The sequence below is a fragment of the Lissotriton helveticus genome, chromosome 7, assembly GCF_964261635.1.
Source record: "Lissotriton helveticus chromosome 7, aLisHel1.1, whole genome shotgun sequence".
In the NCBI taxonomy this organism is placed as follows: Eukaryota; Metazoa; Chordata; class Amphibia; order Caudata; family Salamandridae; genus Lissotriton; species Lissotriton helveticus.
This window is the reverse complement of record NC_136068.1, coordinates 1,619,516,047-1,619,535,905: the sequence shown is the minus strand read 5'-3', so window position 1 is coordinate 1,619,535,905 and position 19,859 is coordinate 1,619,516,047. Positions and strand designations below refer to the sequence as shown.

The 19,859-nt window shown below is 43.1% G+C and overlaps 1 protein-coding gene across 3 annotated transcripts in view; it reads right to left on the bottom strand.

Moving 5' to 3' along the window:
- Positions 1–19,859, bottom strand: part of SHANK1 (SH3 and multiple ankyrin repeat domains 1) — a 1,403,433-nt gene that overhangs the window by 1,299,832 nt on the left and 83,742 nt on the right. For all 3 annotated transcript variants that reach the window (XM_078655298.1, XM_078655300.1, XM_078655299.1), the window contains one exon: positions 4,016–4,298. In XM_078655298.1, coding sequence (XP_078511424.1) covers positions 4,016–4,298 — 283 coding nt within the window. The remainder of the gene's footprint in view (positions 1–4,015; positions 4,299–19,859) is intronic.

Sequence of the window (19,859 nt, the reverse complement as noted above, 5' to 3'; positions counted from 1 at the left end):
TGGGTCTGAACTGAAGTGGCCAAGTGAGCTAAAGATTTATGATGGATTCAACCCAGATCTGTGACTGGGGGCGAGTGTCTGAAAATTTTCAGTGCTCTGTCCATTATCTGCTTGTGTTTGCAAAGTCCTTTTATTAACATCAAAGAGCTTCCAGTGACAACTTTTTACCAGGGTGATCTCGGTTCTGCTGCATCAATTTTCAATGAATGTTTATTATATATTTTACTGCAATTATGTAGAATTCCGAACTTTAACCTAGAAGGGTTTTGGCGCCATTTGTGTTCAACAGCAGTAGGAGATTTCTCTGCTGCACCCTCTGCTGGAGGTATTTAACAGCTCGCTGGCAAAAGCCTCACTGTCACTGGGGTGAAAAAAGCACTTTTTGCACCTTTACTAAAGAAGCCAAATGTGGACCGTACTGACCAATTTCAGACCAATCTCACAGCTCCCTTTCGTAGTGAAGATGCTGGGAAAGTATGTGAATAAGCAGCCGGCTGGCTTTTCAGAACAGAATGATATCTTGGACTCAGTTCAGTCAGGGTTTAGATTGGGACATGGAACAGAAACAGCTCTGCTGTCCGTTGTGGGTGATCCACATCAAGAAAACGATAGGGGGAACTCGGTGGCCGTAGTGCTACTGGGCTTGTCTGTCTCTTTGACACAGTTTCACATTCGATCCTTCTCTCCAGACTGGCGGAGATTGGCCTCAAAGAATGGGGCTTCCTGTGCTGAAAATCTTACTTAATGGATCCGTGCTAGGCTGTGTTTCTTTCACCTTATTGGTCAGAAATTAAAATCATACAGCAAGTAGTCTTTTGGGGTTGTCACTAAGTCCTGCTTTATTTAACATCTACATCTGACCTCTGTTGATACTTGTAAGATCTTCCACACTACGCTGAATTAACTATGCTGATGATAAAATCCATATTTGTAAAGCGCGAACTACTCACCCTTACGGGTCTCATGGACATGGGGGCCGTCGTGGAAATTAAGTGAGCTATTGCCCAGAGTCACATGGTGCTGAGCTGAGCTCCCGTCGGAGCAGGGGATCGAACCGTGAACCCTGTGCTCCAAAGTCATCTGTCCTGGCTGCTGCACTACACCTCTCTGCTTTACCCACTTGCCCACTTTGTTATCGAAATGGACTCTCAGAGTAGGCCTCGTCTGAACCTTTAGATTATTTTATGAAGGTGGTTACTTCTTGGCTGGGTGCAAACGCATTAAAGTCTAACTCTAATAAAACAAATTTATTTGGATCCATCACAGTTTCCCTACTCCATCCCCCAAACTGCTTCTGCCTTCGGAACCTTCAAAAGTTGTGAAAAACCTTGGGTTCTTTCTGGACCTTGATGTCTCCTCAGTTAGAGAAGATAATCAATTTTCACCTTCTTGCTGCTTGCTGTGGACGGTTAAGAGGAAAATGTTGCCTTTTCTTCCTAAGGCTGCTCGCTGGATAGTAGTTCAGGCAATAATGTTGAGCAGTCTGGACTATTGTGATTCTCTGTTTTTGGGCACCTCAGCTGGAGTATAAAAGAAATTGCAGAGCTTACAAAATTAGGCTCCAAACTTGCTTTGACTTGCCCATGGTACTCCTCTTCATCAGCAGCACTGAATGCCCTGCATTGGCTTCCAGTAGAAAAGAGGATCGCCTTTAAGTCACTTTGCCATCTCCACCGTGTGTACCATCTGGTGGGTCCAAACTATCTTTAAAGAAAGTTTTCACGCTATGTTACAGGTCACTCCCTGTGATCATCTGATGCCTGTCTTCTCCATGTAACTACATTCTAATGTGTTCAGATAGGAGGTTAAGGTTTTTCGGTCGCTGCCATGCCCTTCCACTATCCCTGTGTAAGGTACAAAATATGTTGTAATTTAGGACAGCAGTGAAGAGTCTGCTCTATTTCAAATAAGTTACTTCGAAGCACTCATGTCTAGTGCTAGGTACCTGTATAAGTAGCAGTGTGTTTCATAAAACCGATAACTCAAAACAAAAGTGATTTCTAAGATTTATTATATTTTGCCATTAGAAACCCAGGGCTCCGAAGAAAGGAGCTTCTCCATCAATTGTGTTTAAAGCTGTAATTGTATCTACCTTAAAGCAAATTCAACACTTCGGCACATACTGACTGTATTGGACTCATGAGAACATACCGGGCCTATCCCCAGTCAAGCAACAGAGGCCCTCAGTGCAAAACTGTGGATGGAAATTAGGAGCATATATTCTATGATTGTCAGAAGTTAAACAGCTTCTGGACAAGAGTATGTAATGATTTAACAATTGCTGCATGGGAAATAGATAACATGAGACCAAATGGAAAGATCACCTTAATAGGGTTAGACTTAACTATTATGAAAAAGTTAAAAGAGTGAGATGTCATAATAAAATTATAGTACATCAGAACTTTGACAGCAAGATCGCGGATTGTGAAACATGAGAGAAATTAGTATCCACCGCTATATCAGACTGGAAACATAAAATTAAATATGTAGTGTTGCAGGAAGAGTTTTTCTACAACAGTCACAATCTTAGACATAAATGGGTCTGTGTCACAACTTGGGCACACTTTATAGGGCCCCCCAAATCATGTTCACATAACACCCCACAAGTCAGCAGGCCCGACTGTGCGTCCTCCCTCTCTTCTATTTTCAGTGCCTGCTCCAAGCGCTGTTTTCAGTTTACCTGCCCCCACCTGCCCATTCTCCCATGACCCCTGTTGCTGATCATAAAGGTGGGTCTCCCCGCCAGCTATCATCATGAGTTCCCAACCCTTATCTGTCATCTCTCGCAATAACGATGGCTTGATGTCATATATCAATTGCAAAATATATTGTCCTTTATGGCCTCTAAATGTACGAACAGACCCCTTATGCAGGAAACGCATCAGGCAAACAAATCGCCTAGGTTCAAACGAGTCTGGGTGGGAAGGGCTGTCTGCAGCTATCGACTGCTATTGGCACCCGGGACCTAAGAAAGGCCACCACTATCCCGGGCTGCAGGCAGGGGCGGCTCTAGGCTCATGGCGGCCTTGGGCCGCCATGAGCGGTAGGGGGCCCTGGAAGAGGGGTTCCGGGCGGGGTGGAGCACGGAGGCCAGTGAAGAGGGAGGTGTCAGGGTGTTTGGAAGTGGAACAGAGCCGGAGGCCACCAAATCCCTGCCAGGGGCACCACGCAAATATGTATCCATCCTCAGAGGATTATTATATTAAGGCTATATGTTGGGGTGGTGGCCCCTGGGGTTTGGTGGCCCTGTGCAGGTGCACCGCTTGCACATGCCTAAGGCCGCCCCTGCTGCAGGTAATGTGGCATTGCCATAATCCTCGATAAATCCCTCCCTTGTACATGGGGTTACAAACCTGGTCTGATGATGCAGGGCGCTACATACTTGCCAAGCTTTGGGTTGAACGCATGAGGGTGTTCAGTGTGGGCTCCATTTACGCCGCCTTCTTCCCCCTCCTTACTCGGCCATTTACAGAACTGCAGACTTCCGATGTGATATTGGGAAGACTGGAATGTATACCCTGTTGTCAGTAAGTGCCAGAAGGCAGCATTCTTTCTCCACCATGCTGACGGGGCACTTGTGAAGCCTAAGCAGCGCAAGATCTAGACCACCATGACCTTGGAGCATCCAAGACCTAGGCGAGGGCCACCTTTGGGCCCTAGTGGGTACCGTAAAGGTTAAATGAAGGGTTATGGAAGCATTTATGCAACTTTAAATGAGCTGACTTCCAATAAGCAGTCTAAGAAAGTAACCTGGATAGCAGCCAGGCCTTTATTACATGGGAGGGGATGCACACTGCACACCCTATAAAGTAGGTTAATGAGTGTCTGTCTGTCAGTCTTAACATTAAACTGGTTGTCAGAATTTCAACTTTTGAACTCACTGTGCCACACAGGAATATATAGAGAGAGAATGATGTATGCTAACCTGTAAGACAATACATGAATCTGTGTAGCAATGTTTTAGTTCTTATTTGCAAAGCACACGCATATTACCATAACATTATGTGTCGAATACCTGGGCCGTCCCCGAGGCTGCTTCTTGGCATCCTCCACACCCCTGGTTCTTGAAGGGGAGCGGCTCCGGGCTCCCCGCGGGCTGCTGGAACTTCGCAGGGTGCCAATGGTATTCTTGTGTCCCTGCAGGGTGACGGTGCTGGTTGTGGAGGGGGAGAACACCATCCAGTCGGGCAGAGACAGGCTGTTGTCGCTGTTTGCTCGTGTTAAAACGTGCGGCACTGTGAGGGGCTTCCCACCCTCTCGCCGATGCACTGCGTAGTTTGGGGTTTCCTGGAATGGAACTGAAATTAACAAAGAGTTGAAACACCGAGAGAAAGAGAGAGTGAGAGAGAAGAGGGAGAGTGAGTGAGAGAGAGAGAGAAAGAGACATAGAGAGAGAGAGAGAGATATTGCTACTGGATGAACTAAGAAAAATGAAAACATACCTGCCTGTAACATTACATTTACAGCTTTGCTTTATTGGCGTATTACTTCTGTAGTCTGGGGATGTCATGTTACTAAAGCTGTTATATAACTGAAGCTATGTTAACTCCGTAATTTTGCTCACTCAGTACCACAGAATGTCATCATCTGACCACTTTTTCAGACACTCCGATGCATCATGCATAGGGGTATTACCAGCCCGGGGAATCTATTAAGAAGTGCTAAATCTACAGGCAGAATTATTCATCAGAAGAAAAAACTACTTAACTTCGGTAACCATCTTCCTTATGGATATTCGACCTTCAAATTCCTCAACGATCCCACCCATTTCCCTATTCTGAAGAATGGTCATAGAACAGTTAATAAGATTTCAAATCAGATTTCTGCACTGCACAGCTTTGCGTCTTTCCTAGTCTCTGTCTCGACGGGTATGGATAACAATGGACAAGAACCAAGATCAGGGTGAGCATTATATGGCTGCAGTGATGTCACTACGACTCCACTTTCGGCGTCAATGTGGAGCCACTGCATGCCCTCTGGCAAGGACGAGCTATAATAGAGGCCTCCAGACCCAGTGTAATGCAAGGGATATTAAAGAGGAGAGGAATCTTCAGGTAGAGGTATCAGTATTTAATATACTTAACTGCTACATACATTCACATTTTTTCTGTCCAATGGCTTTCTTTGAAACAAACCAACACTGATGAAATAGTGTTCTAGTAAGAAACTTATTTTGCAGAAACAGTCTTAAGAGCAAAATATGTTCTTTGACACCACTTTCTGCTCATTAGAATAAGATTCCAAGTATATGCATAAGTGCTAACAGCAGGTGTTTAGGGCCCACATGCACGATACAGCTGTGCGGAGGTGTTTAAAAGGCATTTATACTACTAAAACCTGCTGTCGCACAAGAATATAACTCTTATTTGCCATGTCATACTAATATTTTATGACATAGAGACCACCTATCTGGCTCTTGTTAAAACCTCCGATGGCCAGAAAAACATGTGTGCAGTTTTCAAGGTGGTTCAGTGTGGTGGATGTGGAGAAGGGAGCTGGCAGAATGCAGGAAGGACCACTGCTGCTGGAAGGACTTCAATGTCTTTTGAGAAGTACTTTGTCTCACTGGCAAAAATGATTGCTTCCAAGTTAAATGTTTCGTATCTGCTTTTTAGGCCTATGATCTATCCTGTTTGGTGCCAGGCTGAACCCTGGGAAATGTGGGTTCTGAATTTACTTTTCTGCTCGCCACATAATGAGACTTCCTTAAATCATCACACAGCCCTAATGTAGGGGTATCGGGACCATCTTTGTAAAACTGTACTGTATCAAGATTCCTGGTCTGCTAGTCCTTTTGGAGGCTAATAGCTACTTCAATGATAAGAGGTAAATGGGCAAATTTGCTGTCCAAATTATTTCTCATTCAGATACTTAAATTGAAAGATCATGTATTTGGCGTACTTTATTACCAAAAATCCAACCGTAGATATAGCAGTTCAAAAACGTGAAAAATTGATTCCAGAATATTTTAACTGAGATCCCATTTGTGAGGAACTTGTAGCTACATTGCTGTTTAATTGTTCTTGTACGTGCTATACTATTATCCGCACTTCATAGCTGAATGATGACTTTTGTGGAACCTCCGATAGAGTATGACATTCCTCCTATGACATTATAGTCTCACTTACCTATATACTACAATGCAGTGGAAGCATCTCTTAGAATCTGATTTGTCTTTCCATTTATCTCAAGGAAAAAAGATTTCATAGCCAGGCAAATTGCTCAAAGTTCTGGAAGGTTTATGCAAATTGTTATTGGGTCCAATGTTCCAAGCTGAGAAGATGTGGGTTGGTTCTGATATATATTGGAGTACAGACATCCCTCATTATAAATGATGCACCATTTCGGTGTTTCTCTATTTCACCACCTCAGTGTATCCTTAAGTGTTTCTCTGACACTAACAATTTGACCCACTGTACTAACCTATTGGCTTATTGATTTTTCAGCTTTTCATAATTCTGGTCTCATATGTGGTTTTGCACAACAGAACGCGATGAACATGAAACCCAATTGAGACCAAACAGCATTTTCTTTCAGGTTTGACCAAAATGAACTTCAATCATGCTAACTGCTGAAGGAAAGACACACTTTTGGAATCTAAATGTGATTGCAAAAGATAATGGGCCCGATTCACAGAACTAACTTAAGACAAAATCCTAAACTTACTACTTTTGATATTCACAGAAAGCATTTAGAGTAGTAGTAAAGTTAGAATTTTGTCTTAAGTTTGACTTAAGGCAAACATAAAGACAGACTTAAGACAGACTTAAGACAAACTTAAGACAGACTTAAGAAAGACTTAAGTTAGGATTTTGTCTTAAGTTTGTCTTAAGTCTGTCTTAAGTCTGTCTTAGGTCTGACTTAAGACAGACTCAAACAGACTTAAGACAGACTTAAGACAAACTTAAGACAAAATCCTAACTTAATTCTTTCTTAAGTCTGTCTTAAGTTTGTCTTAAGTCTGTCTTAAGTCTGTCTTAAAGTTTGTCTTAAGTCAAACTTAAGACAAAATCCTAACTTTACTACTACTAAATGCCTTCTGTGAATACCAAAAGTAGTACGTTTAGGATGTTGTCTTTAGTTCTGTGAATCGGCGCCAATGAGTTACCTACCCGTAACTGCAGTTCTCCAGTGTTGGTATGTTTCAATCAAAGGATTCACATGCTTGAATGTTCCCCAGTGTCAAAGTGGGAGCCTCTGGTACATACTGAGCAGCATAGAAAACAGTTTCCTACAGAAACAACTACAAAACAAAACAGTGTAAGTTGAGTTGCAATTCAACCTCATTTGGAAAGACCCAAATTTCTACCAAAAAGGTTGAATAGCAAGAACCTCCACTTCTCCCAAATGTCATTAGCTCTAGGATTTTCAAGCACACGTGACATCTAATCACAATAATAGAAGCAACACATGAGATCAATGAGAGGAAGAGGAATGCCAGTGTGAATCCATGAACAATGACAATGCTGGAGAACAGCAGCTACAGGTAAATAACCCATTTTTATCTCCAGAATTGGATTGTTCATAAGCCTGCATCAAAGTATTATGCAGCACACATTACATTTTTATGAAGGAAAGTGGAATAAGGCTCACCTTATCAAAAGAGGTTGCGATAAACAGACTGTCCTACAGCCATATCCTCCATTGCTTCTGTATGGCAGTTTTACCAAATTCCAAAGAGCGGTGCACCTGCTTGCACTCCTTTCATACAGAGTGCCCATACTTTGGTCAACAGCAGCCTGTAAGACTTATGATGACAGAAAGTTCTTACACCCTCAATCCATCTTGCATGCCTTTTTTTTATAGAGGCCACTGTCAGAAGTTGAAATTGCTATGAACTAGAGTGCACCAGGGAAAGCACCAGGACCGGACGGGGTGCCGGTAGATACATATAAATCCAGTAATGAGCTATGGGCTCCTCTTTTAACCAATGTGTTAAATAGCTGCAATAAACACGGGTTTCTTCCTACAGGGCAAGAGGCTATTGTGATCCCCATTTTTAAAAAAGGGGATCGCAACGAACCAAAATGTTATCGTCCAATTTCCTTATTAGATTCACTAATGAAGGTTGCTGGGAGGGTAATACTCAATAAACTACAACTTTGGGTGGAAGACAAAAATATCCTCTCAAAGTTTCAATACGGTTTTAGATCAGGGCTAGGTACTACAGAACAAGGCTTGAACTTAGCCCTGATTATAGCTAAGTATGTGGCGGCAAAAAAAGAAAAATTATTTTTAACATTTGTCGATCTGAGTTCGGCTTTTGATTGTCTGAATCACGATAAATTATGGACCATACTACTGCAATTAGGTATAGATTCAAATCTGCTGAATTTTATCAAAGAGTTATATAGGGGGGCTGGGGCAAGGGTACGGTTTGGGGACCACGGCGAGTGTACCAATACATTTCCCATAAAAAAAGGAGTAAGACAGGGATGCATACACTCCAAGACAAACAGGATTACCCTCACGTTAAGAATGCACCAGTCCCCATCTTATTATATGCAGACGATGCAGTAGTTATGGCACGGACTCAAGTAGGTTTACAAAGATCGGTAACAAACTTCTCAAATTACATGAATGCCAGGGGCCTAAAAATTAACATAAGTAAGACATTTACTATGTGTTGTACTACAAAGAGAAATCCCACGTGTAAGATCTTTCTCTCGAACACAAAACTAGAAACAACGAATACTTTTTCTTACTTCGGTATTAATTTTCACAAGAAGGGGACCTGGTCTTCAGCAGTTCAGGCAAGGAAACTGGCTTTCTCGCGCGCCATTGGAGCGGTGAGAAATTTTGCTAACAAGCTGGGGGTCCGACCCGTGCCAGTGTTAGTGGACATATATAAATCAAAATGTGTGTCCACTGCAACATACGGCGCAGGATTATGGGGGATAGCGGATACTAACACCATACAGCTTTGTGAGAACCCATTCCTCCGTTACCTTTTAGCCGTTCCAGGGTCTACCTCTACTTACGTGTGCCACAAAGAATTAGGTCTGAATTACATCTCAGACCTCATTAAAGTTAATCCTATTCTTTTATGGCATAAGGTGTGGTCTACTGATGACACTAGTCTTAATAGAGACATAATTATGGATTGTCTTAATCTTGATGGGGTTACTAACATCAATTGGATTATGTATGTAAAGAAATTCTTAATTGATATCGGGTACACTGAATATTTTGCCTCCCCGTCCTGCTTAGTGACAGTATCAAGGAAGAAGCTAAAAGAAATATGTCTTCATTCCTTAGAGAACAAACGCTGGCTGATAGAGAAAAGCAAGACATCAGTCATGGATAATCAATTGATCCTTCATGGACAGGGGATTCAGCCATATTTGATTCTTACACAAAGCAGTTATTGTCGTATGTTACTCACACGATTCAGGGGGGGGGATTTCTTTAGACTAGTTACGTTTCCCGAAGTAAACTCCTGGTCTAAAAATTTTATATTGTGCCCCTGTGACGATATGTCTGTACAATCAACATTACATTGTATATTGTTTTGCCAATTTTATTCCTTGCCGAGGAAAAGGTTCCTAACACCTATGCTGAGAAAGTGGGGTCTGAGACAATGTAGACCGGCCTTCATTAGATTACAAATGTTAGAAGATGAACTGATTATGTACCTAGTGTCAACGTTTTAAAAAAATATAATCAGACACAGGATTTCAATGAATTGATTGAATCTCTCAAGATATTGTATATACTTTTTAAATGTGTTTTACCACGACAGCATTTATATATTCCATGACGATTATGTGATTTTTAAAACTGATTCCTTATTTTGTGCAGTTGTGATTTTTACATGCAAAATCAAATAAAGGTGTTTTTGAATTTGAATTTGAATTTATAGAGGCCTACCTTTGCTTCGGTGGCCAAAGGCGATGAATATCTGATCAGAGCTTCCATTGTTTTGTTTTGGCTAGGTAAAATTTCAAACAACTACCCCCATAGAAAAAATGTAGGTGTCTCTCAGCACTATTAAATGGGCAGAAAAGAAAGACTTCAGAATGACAAGTTCATTTAAATGTACCATAGATATGAAGGACGGATTTGTAAGTGAAATTACAAATTTGAGATACGGTTCTCCTAGCAGATATAAGCAGATAAAAGAGCCAGTACTAAAGCTGTTTTCCAACATCAATTTATTTCAATTCAGTCTAATGTATGGGTTCAAATGAGTTTTTCGGTAATTCAGAGAGCAAAGTGTTAACTCCCAGGATACTGGTGTTTTTTAAGTCTATTCCCCTTGGAAGTTCCTAAATGGCTCCGCTGGAGAAAAGAGAGCAGGTCAAAATGGTGTGCCCGAATCTGGAGTGTGTGGGCAGATGGTCTTGGACAGAACCATTGGAAAAGACTGGACGCAATAAGCCCTAAAATCTGATGAGGTAAAGAGTGTAACGGATGAATTAGAAGCACACCAGATATAGAAATGCTTCCACGTCATTTGATGTTTTTTTTGTGGATGGTTCTTTGGCTTGAGAAAAGATCCTATTGCAGCACTCCGAAAAGCCTGATCCTGTGAACTCATGGTGCGCAGGTGTCATGCAGTCATAGACATTAACCCAGTGTAATTGGCCACCAACAGGCTCAGCAGTTTTAGGTACCAATATTATTTGACCAAGCTGGGTTTATGAGATTAATGGTGCAGCGTTCTCATTTGACTTCGGCTACTATCTGTGAAACGAGGGGAATTGACAGAAAGGGGTCATCCCTTGTCCTTGTCTGCAGGAGTACCAGCATTTATTGTTCACTCTCATTGCAAACTGGTCAAGCTTCAGATCTTCCAACTTCCGAAACACTGAGTCTAGAGCACCCTGGTTGAGTTTCCATTCGTAGCACTCCTCTTTTTAGACTGCTGAGCAAGCCTGAGCACTGGTTTGTGACTCGGAGTAGTTTATTTGCCTTTAGAGAGATATCAAAGCGATCGGCCCATGATCATAATTCTTGGGCCTCCAGTTAGAGTATTGGTATCTTTGTCTCTCCTTGTCTTTTGACGTAGTACATGGAAATAAAGTTGTCTGCCCATGATAACATCAAACACTGACAAATCCTTAGAAGGAATAAAGTTAGTCCTCTGGAAATTGACCAGAGCTTGAGGACGTTGATATGGAGTGATGTCTCTTCGGGGCTCTATAAGATCAAGTGACATCATACAGGGGCCTCATTACAATGCCGGTAGAACCGCCTCCGACCCCCGGTTGGCCCACAGAGGTAGGAGGTAAGACCGAAGCCTCTGACAGGCTCTACATTCCCGATAGGACAGCTGTCAGAGCTGCTTCTGGCCATGACTGTGGTGCCGAGTTAGGCACCGCCATCCAGATTTGGATATATTTTATGGTCAGCCTTTACATGGTGGGAACACCACCATGTAAATGCTGTCGGAAAGGGATATGGGGGACCCAAATAGGGCCCCGTCCCTCGTGGGTCACTGTTAAGCACCCCCACTGTAAAAATGCCCCCACGCACCTCCATGCACCGTATGCATGGAGGTGCAGAAAGTGCTTATTTACATGCTGGCTTGTGCTCTTCCTGTGCTGTAATACAAGCCACCGTGTATATGAGCACTTTGAGGCCGGCAGTCACATCGTAATTGGGCAGTCGGACCGCCGCCTACTTTTTGGCTAGTCTCTTGCCCGCCGTGATAGCGGTCGGAGGTCCGACTGAACACTATCATAATAAGGCCAATAGTCTCACTCTCAATGCAGATGGAGTGTCTTGAAGGATTACCATGTAAAACAACTGTTTTCTTTTCAATTTATTTAGATTTCTCTGAACCAACATGGGCCTTCATTCTTTTGACTTACTTCTGAAGAGGATGAATGCTGAATAGAGCCCTTTGTTCTGTTGACACTAGGGAACAGGTTTGTGGGACATTCCTACAGCATGGAAAGAATTTGTGCCTCCAGAAAAGGAAGGCATTGAGAGGCAGGTGCTTTTCAGGAGAATTCCAAAGTATGTCTACTGCACCCTATATCCAGAATCCACTTGTCTGTGGTGATTGTAGAATGTAATGTAATGTAAAAGAAATTTATAAAGCGTAGCTAACACCCAACGGTTTCTTGGCGCTAAAGCAAAAGGAAACAGACAGTCCGAGGAGCTAAAGCATTAGTTGTAGGCATTGCGGAACAGATGGGTTTTGAGGAGGGACCTAAAATGGGTGTAAGAAGAGGCTTGTCTCAGGCCTAGCGGGAGGGCGTTCCAATATGACGGGGCAAGGAATAAGAACGTTAATCCACCTAGTTTTTTTACATTTGAAGGTCGGGGTCCGGAGTAGGGCCAGGTGAGAAGAGCGAACATCACGGGAGGGGACATAGGGATGAAGTAAAGAGGAAATGAAAGATGGGCCTGTACCTGCAAGGGATTTAAAGATGGTGCATCCCAGTTTGAAGTTACAGCGTTCAGACACAGGGAGCCAATGGAGCGATTTCAACAAAGGAGCACTCTTTACGAAAGGGAACAGTACTTCCCCCAACAAAGGAGAAGTGGCGTAATTGGTAGGAGGTGCTGTATAAAGTCACTGTCATCTCGATTCCTGTGGCTGCCTCTTTACTTAGTGGTAAGCAAGCCAGACTGCTGCGATCTTGACTCCCCTCTAGTCTATTGAGCAGGTTAGCAAGGTATTTAATAGTAGGACACTGTTGTTGCTGCTGTGGGTGATATGACTGATATGGCTGATAGGGGCTTCTAAAAGGCTGGTATCGCTGGGTTTTTGATCCTCCAAAGGACTTCTGGCTAGGTGCTAGAAAAGGGCCCAATTATCTGCTTATGTCAATCTCTACTTTCATGTCCTGAAGGGCATCAAAGAAGTAGATACTAAACAATGATTCACCATCAAATGGTATGTCTAGAATACAGTTTTGCACTGCTTGTCAAAATTTGGTGTAAATTAGCTATCCCTGACAGCATAGCGCTCTCGCTAGCCGACAAATTCAAATGTTACATACATCAATTAATGCATCAATGATAGAAGCAGAAGCTCTCTCTGCTTCCCTTAGTATGGCAAAAGTCTCCTCTCTTTCCCTTGTGGAATGAACTGAAAGTAAAGGCAAATATCATTCCACATTTGGCAATCGCAGTGCCTTTAAATTGCCACTGCATTAGCAGTCCGGATTTAGGTAGCTGTCAGTGGCAGGACCAAACTGCCCAAGTAATTTAGGTATCTTTCTGTTTTTTTCAAGATATGAATTACATGGAGATGAAGGATTAAATAGGCTGTGCTGAGCATTTTGTTAGACAACTGAAACTGCTTTGGGGTGGCCACTCAGACATGCCCCAGTAAAGCCAGGGGCTCTGTATGTCTTCTCCACCCTTAGTACAGTCACTAAGACAATACTACATTTCTTCCCTAGAGAGATAATCCACTACAGGTATGGTTTTTAAACTTCTCTTCGAAAGGTATTAAAAATCATAGTGAAAACAATTAAGTTGCTGAACCTGGCTTAGTATAACAAGTATTTTAGATGCTATGCTATGTGGATTTCTAAATCGCATGGCTACCTGTAGGATTTCCAGCACTGGCTAAGAGATAGTCTTGCTTCGGGACAAGTGGCGAAAAACAGGGGGCTACTAATGTGGCCAAAGCCATGTTTTTAGCCTTTTTCTGAACTGTTGTTTGTTCTTTAGGCATCTTAATTCTATGCACGTGTGTTTCAAAGTATGGGGCTGAGACATGAAATGGGAAATGGGTGTACCGCCCCATCTGGCTTTGTGATTTCTAGGTGCCTTCAAGAATCGGCCTGTAAAGGATCTTAAATCCCTACTGGGGGAGTAGGGTGTCAAGATTGCCCTTATCATAGTGGGTCCTTTGATGTTAAGCCGTCTACTTGCCAGACAGAGTGTTTTAAATGTTATCCTTGCCTAAATATAGAGCCATTATAGAGAAGCTAGAGCACTGTTTGCAGAGGCAAATTTTGGTATCCTGTATAGGATACTTGCTGTTGCATTTTGAGCAACCTGGAGCCTTTTGGTGACATATTTGGGGGACCTTATGTACCGAGAGAGAGTTCCCGTAGTCCAACTGGGAGAGAACAAGGGTTTGGACCACAATTTTTCTGGACACACTCAGGATAATGTAAACAATTTTACAGAGTGCTCTGAAGGGGCCAAAACAAGTTGATGCAAGATTTTTTGGGCTGTGTATTAATTAAAAGGGACTTGTCCAGCCTCATCCCAAGGCTTTTGATAGGGGAGGACGGGATAGGTGGATTGGACAAACATCGGTCATCGTAGCTCAAATATCTCGGTACATACATCATAGGAGGTTGTTCGTACTAAAAGTCAAAATGTTGGTCATAATGAAATGTCCATAGTGCCTGGGTTGTCCGTCCTCTGGATGGTGCGCAGATAGAGGAGTAGGATTTCTTAAATGGAATTGAGCATCTTCCTGATCATCACAGTCTTGGTGCTTTACTCTCCAATTGCCAGGACTATATGCAGGTACAAATCGACCACTGTCATCAGAGTCTTAATAGGTCCCTTCAACCTTGGTGTCAAATAGCTTTGCAGGTGGAGCATGAAACACTTTACTTGACAAAATCTGATACAAGAAGATTCATTTGCAAACTATGTAAATGGTCCAGCCTGTTGCAAAGGAATTTCCACAATCCTTGACTTTGGGTGGTGTCGTCAGCAAGTATACCAACAGCTGTGGCAAAATCAACTAGAAGCCCATCCACTGTATGGCTGTCATTGAGCAGACCATCATTTGTGGGACTGTAGATAATGGAAGTGTTGTTTGTATAGCCCTCGAAGGCTGTTTAAACTTTGTGGCTGAAGACTTTGTCGACGAGGACAAACCTTTTGATATTGTAGACGATTTGGGTGTCAGTATCAGTCATAGATAACCTAGGACGCTGGCAGGAACTTCAGTGGGTGTTTCATTTTTGTTCCACAGGAGATAAGAAAGGCTTACCTTCAGGCTTTCTATGTGCTTGTATGACAGAATTGTTTAGGCACCTTAGCAGGAATTCCATTACAAAGACTTCCCAGATATTGAAGCTTTTTCCTCCTTAGCCTTGTCACTTTTGGGATTCTTTTGGAAAGAAGTGGAATTAACACTTTTGGCTGACTTAGCCCTAGAGGCAGAGCATCTTCCCTCTTCAGTTAGTATGGCACCCTGCTCTCATGATCCTGGAGCATCTTTGACAAGAATATTCTGTAGGATTTACAATACACATGTTTATGCTTAGGCTAGCGGCAATAAAAGCATGTCTTATATGGAGACGCTTTTTGCCACAAGCTCTAAAAAGCCTGAATATAGCTTTACTTTAAGAATCCAACATCCTAGAAGATGCAAGACCTAGTACAAGACCCAAGATAGCTTTACTTTAAGAATCCAACATCCTAGAAGATGCAAGACCTAGTACAAGACCCAAGAGGCAGAACTTTAGGGGGAAACTACCAAAGGGGTTAGATAAAACCCCCCAAATTGCCAGAATTTAGAGAATCCCTGTTCAGCTCAAAAGAGTCTCCCGGCACTCACGACATGAAACTTTGAGAGGTAATTAACTCTGGCCAGTGTAGTTCATGGCCCTTCAAACTCATTGGTTAAAGTCAAGTCTTTTCAAATAAGGATGAATGGCTACTAAACATACCTTGTTTTGTAATTGTTTATATAACAAACTGTTTTCTAAACTGAAAGATTTAAGCATGTGAATCTATTAAAGATCCAATGCAGCAGAAGCTGAGATTCCACTGCCAGAAGAAAATTGAATTTCAAATTAAATTGCAATATCTGCAAATATACGATGCATCACAAAGATATTGTTGAATTATTAAGAATATTCAAACATGATAGTACAGTGTTATTTAACATCATGCACATCCCCTACTTAAAAACCTCCTGAAAACATTTGTAACAAAACGACCTTAAATTGCAAATGAAGGTCAATCTTTGTTCATACTATTACACCCAAGATCTAGCAAGTGAAAATCCAAATGTTTTCGATCCAGTCAACAAGAAAATCTCCTTGTACGATTCTAGGGAGGAATAGAATTAATCAAGACCATACATAATTTTATGGCTAGATGTGTTTGTTTACTTTCTCAAGGCCTGAATGAGATCTGTCTACTCATTTACAAGCAAGCTATCTTACTCAAGGTCATCCAACTTTATGTGAAGCTTAAATCAATAACGCCTTTGTGAAGCAGTATCATGCCCTGCTCATTCTGCACTTATCAGATGTTATGTTCATCTTCATCCACTCACAAAAGAATTAGGAGACTTGCTCACATAAGGATACAGTGAGTAGAAGGAGTGAAAGGCAAGTCAGATAAACTTGAAACAAGCCTTGACAATCAATGACAGAGGCTCGTTCTCCTCTCAGCACACCTTGAAAAATCACAACTTGCTTCTAGGCTTGAAAGTAGCATTATAGGCTGAATACATGGTTTTGATGGTGCACCTAAAAATACATTAATGGGAGTGTAAGATCCATGGCCCAAGCATGTTCGAATTGAGTGCAATGCTTTATCAACAAGCCTTCAAAATTAGAAGGTGTCATCAAGCTAGAGGTTTTGATATGGATCATGAATAACTTGAGTCTTCAGAATCAGAAATGCCCCTCTCTCCAGTGAATTAATTTGGTTTCTTTTCTGAGGAGACTAACAACAATAGCTAGTTTCTCAAACTCTCATAAGTCTCCCGATGAAGGTTTTTTGGTTGAATACATTGCATATCTGACAAACAGCAGGACAATCTAAATACTAGAGTCCCTATCACTAGTCAGATGGAAGAAAATGAATGCATGCTTTCATTTGTTAATTTTGTTCCGCCTGATTATTAGTTGTTGGGTTTTCCCACACTCCTTTTTTGGGTGTTAACCAATCTGATGTGAAAAATTGCAGGATACTTTTCATGCAGTAGCAGACAAGTTTCAGTCCTGTTTTTTCTAATAGAGGGACACAAACAAGGCTTTCCTTGCTAACAAATATTTCCCCTTCCCTAACACAACACCCCCGCCCTCCTTTTCCTAACTCTCACCCTTTACAGAGCACACAGCATACATTTACCACATCCTCAGAGCAAGTAATACATGTATGTGTAAACCTGTGTGGTTTTATGGCCGGAAAAACTGTCCCCACACATTAAATCCCTATTCCATAGGGTTTCATTTGTAATTGCACGTTACTGGGCTTGGTATCATGTTACAGCATTGGTACAGTAAATTCATATGCAAATTTACAGTGTGGTAAAGCAATCAATCAATCAGTCGATTTGTACAGTGCAGCTTGTCACCCGTTAGGGTATCAAGTTGCTGGCAGGGTCTAGGTGATCAGCCAAAGAGCTGGGTCTTTGGAGCATTACAGAACTCCAGAAGTCATGGGGAGGTCCGGAGATATAGGGGTAGTATTTTTCATGTCTTCACTGCCAGATAGGAGAAAGAACATCCTCCACTCCTGCTTCGCTAGAAACAGAGGGTGTGGGCTAACGAGTGGGAAACAGAGCAGAGGTGTCTGGTGGGCTGGTGAAAGTTAAGGAGGTGGTTCATGTAGGTGGGTCCACAGTTGTATAGGGGCTTGAAATAGTGAGTCAGGACATCTTTTCTGAATAGGGAACCCGTGGAGTTTCCTGAGGTGCGTGGTGATGTGGGTTCTTCTTGAGAGGCCGAGGATGAGTCTGGCTGCAGTGTTCTGTGTGATCTGTGTAGAGAGCGTTACCATAATCCAGTCGGCTGAATGACGTCCTGGGGGATTGTGTGTTCTGAGCTTTGGAGTAGCCATTTGAAGATCTTACGACGCATGAGAAGGATGAAGAAGAAGGAGGAGGAGGCTGAGTTGATCTGGGTCATCATGACTAACGTTTTTTCCAGGATGATGCCCAGGGTTCTGGCTTGTCCGTCTGGGTTGGTGGCCATCAGGTGGCATCCCATGGGGAGCCTTTGTCACCGAAGAGTAGCACCTCTGTCTTGTCTGTGTTTCAGGCAGTTGTCCTTCATCCAGTAGACGACGTCTGTTATGTAGTTGCGGAAGTTGATCTTAGTGTTGGTAGTGTTTACAGAGAGGTAGAGGATAGGTTGTGTGTCATCGGCATAGGATAAAATGCTGAGCCCATGGGTTTCAACAATGCTGCCCCCTTGAGGCATGCACATTTTGAATGGGTTGAGGCTGTGCGAGAATCCTTGCAGTACCCCACAGATTACTTCTTTGGGCTCGGATAAAATGGTACTAGGCAGACTTTTTGGCTTCTCCCGGTGAGGATGGAGGCGATGCATCTGAGAGTGGCTCCTTGGATACCAATGTTGTGCAGCCCTGCAAGAAGTGTGCGGTGAGAAACCACGTTGAATGCAAAAATGTATAGGATGAATAGAGCACTGCCTCTCCTTGGCCGAGTGGGGCTCCAATGTCTTTGGTGGCTGCGATGAGGGCTGACTTAGTGCTGTGGTGGCTGTGGAATCCAGATTGGGAAGTATCGAGTAGGTGGTTTGTTCCAGATATGAGGAGCGTTGTTGGATGCTGACTTTTTCTAATACTTTGGCCGGTAACTGGAGCAGGGAAATAGGACAGTAGTTGTTGATTTCATGCGGTCAGTTGAAGGTTTCTTAAGAAGGGCGTTGACCTCTGCATGTTACCAGTGCTCAGGGAAGGTGTCCGTGACTATTAAAGGATGGAACAGGGTGGTTAGTTCATGGCTGATTCTGGCTAATCCTAAGTTAAAGATGTGAGGAGGACACAGGTTGTTGGGGGTTCCTGAGCTCAGAACGGAGGTGGCGTCCTCTGGGGGGAGTTGGTTTCAGTTGGTCAGTCAGTTATCTGCAGTGGTAGCGGGCCGTTGTTTTGGTTGAAGAAGTCAGTGGCCTTGGGCTGGGGGTTGAAGTTTCTGTAGATTTTTGCGATCTTGCCATCGAAGAAGTGTGCACGGTTGTTACAGAATTCCTGTGAGGGGTTGATGTTTAATGCAGCTGAGGGGTGAGAAAATTCCTTGTTGATGTTGAAGAGTTCCTTGCTGTTTTTTCGAATCTCCTTTCTGTCAGTAGTAGAGGCTGAGGACTGTCTGAGAGGAGGCCTCTCTCCAGTTGTTTAAAGTAGCATTTAGCAGTCCTGGGTCCTTGGTGTACCAGCTCAACCGCTTGCTGAATCTTCTGTGTGTATGTTATTGTTGCTGAAAGGAGCGATGTTGGTGCAGTTAGTGAACCGTGTATAGACGTTTCTGACGTTCTGGTCTAGGTTGTTGGCGGGCATGGGGTGAAACGTGTTGAGGGCCTCTGAGACTTTGCTCCAGCTGCTGTGGGGGGTGCTGGCAAGATTGGTGGCGGAGGTCCTTGGCCTAGTGATGTTGAAGTGGATAATGGATTGGCCTGTTCTGGTGAGTTCTGTATTGTGGATGTACTTGATGTGGCCACTGGAGGTGAAGATCGGGGTCAAACATGTGGCCTGCGATGTGTGTGTGTGGGCGTGGACGAGTTGGGTGAGGCCGATGGTGTTTATGCTGTTAAGGAATTTGATGGTGTTGGTACTGTTGTGGTCACTAAGAAGGAAGTTTAGGTTGCCGAGGAGTAGGTAGTCTTTGGAGTCCCTCTTGAGGGCAGCCACATCCGGAGGAGGGAGTTTTGGTGGGGCGGAGAGGGGCAGGGTGGGGGGTGCTAAAAACCGGAGTATGGATAATTGAAGGTAAGTAAACAATTTAATAAATAAAACGAATTTCGTAGCGCGATGCAGGGCGCGCTACGGAATTCGTTTTTTTAATTAAATTGTTTACTTCCCTTCAATTATCCAGACTCCGGTTTTTAGCAACCCCACTCTGCCCCTTCCCCACCCCGCCTCTCTGCCCCACCGAAACACCCTCCGCGGGCAGCGGCTGGGTGAGGGGGGCAATGAAGTCGGCTATGAAGCTGCAGAAATTTGGTTGT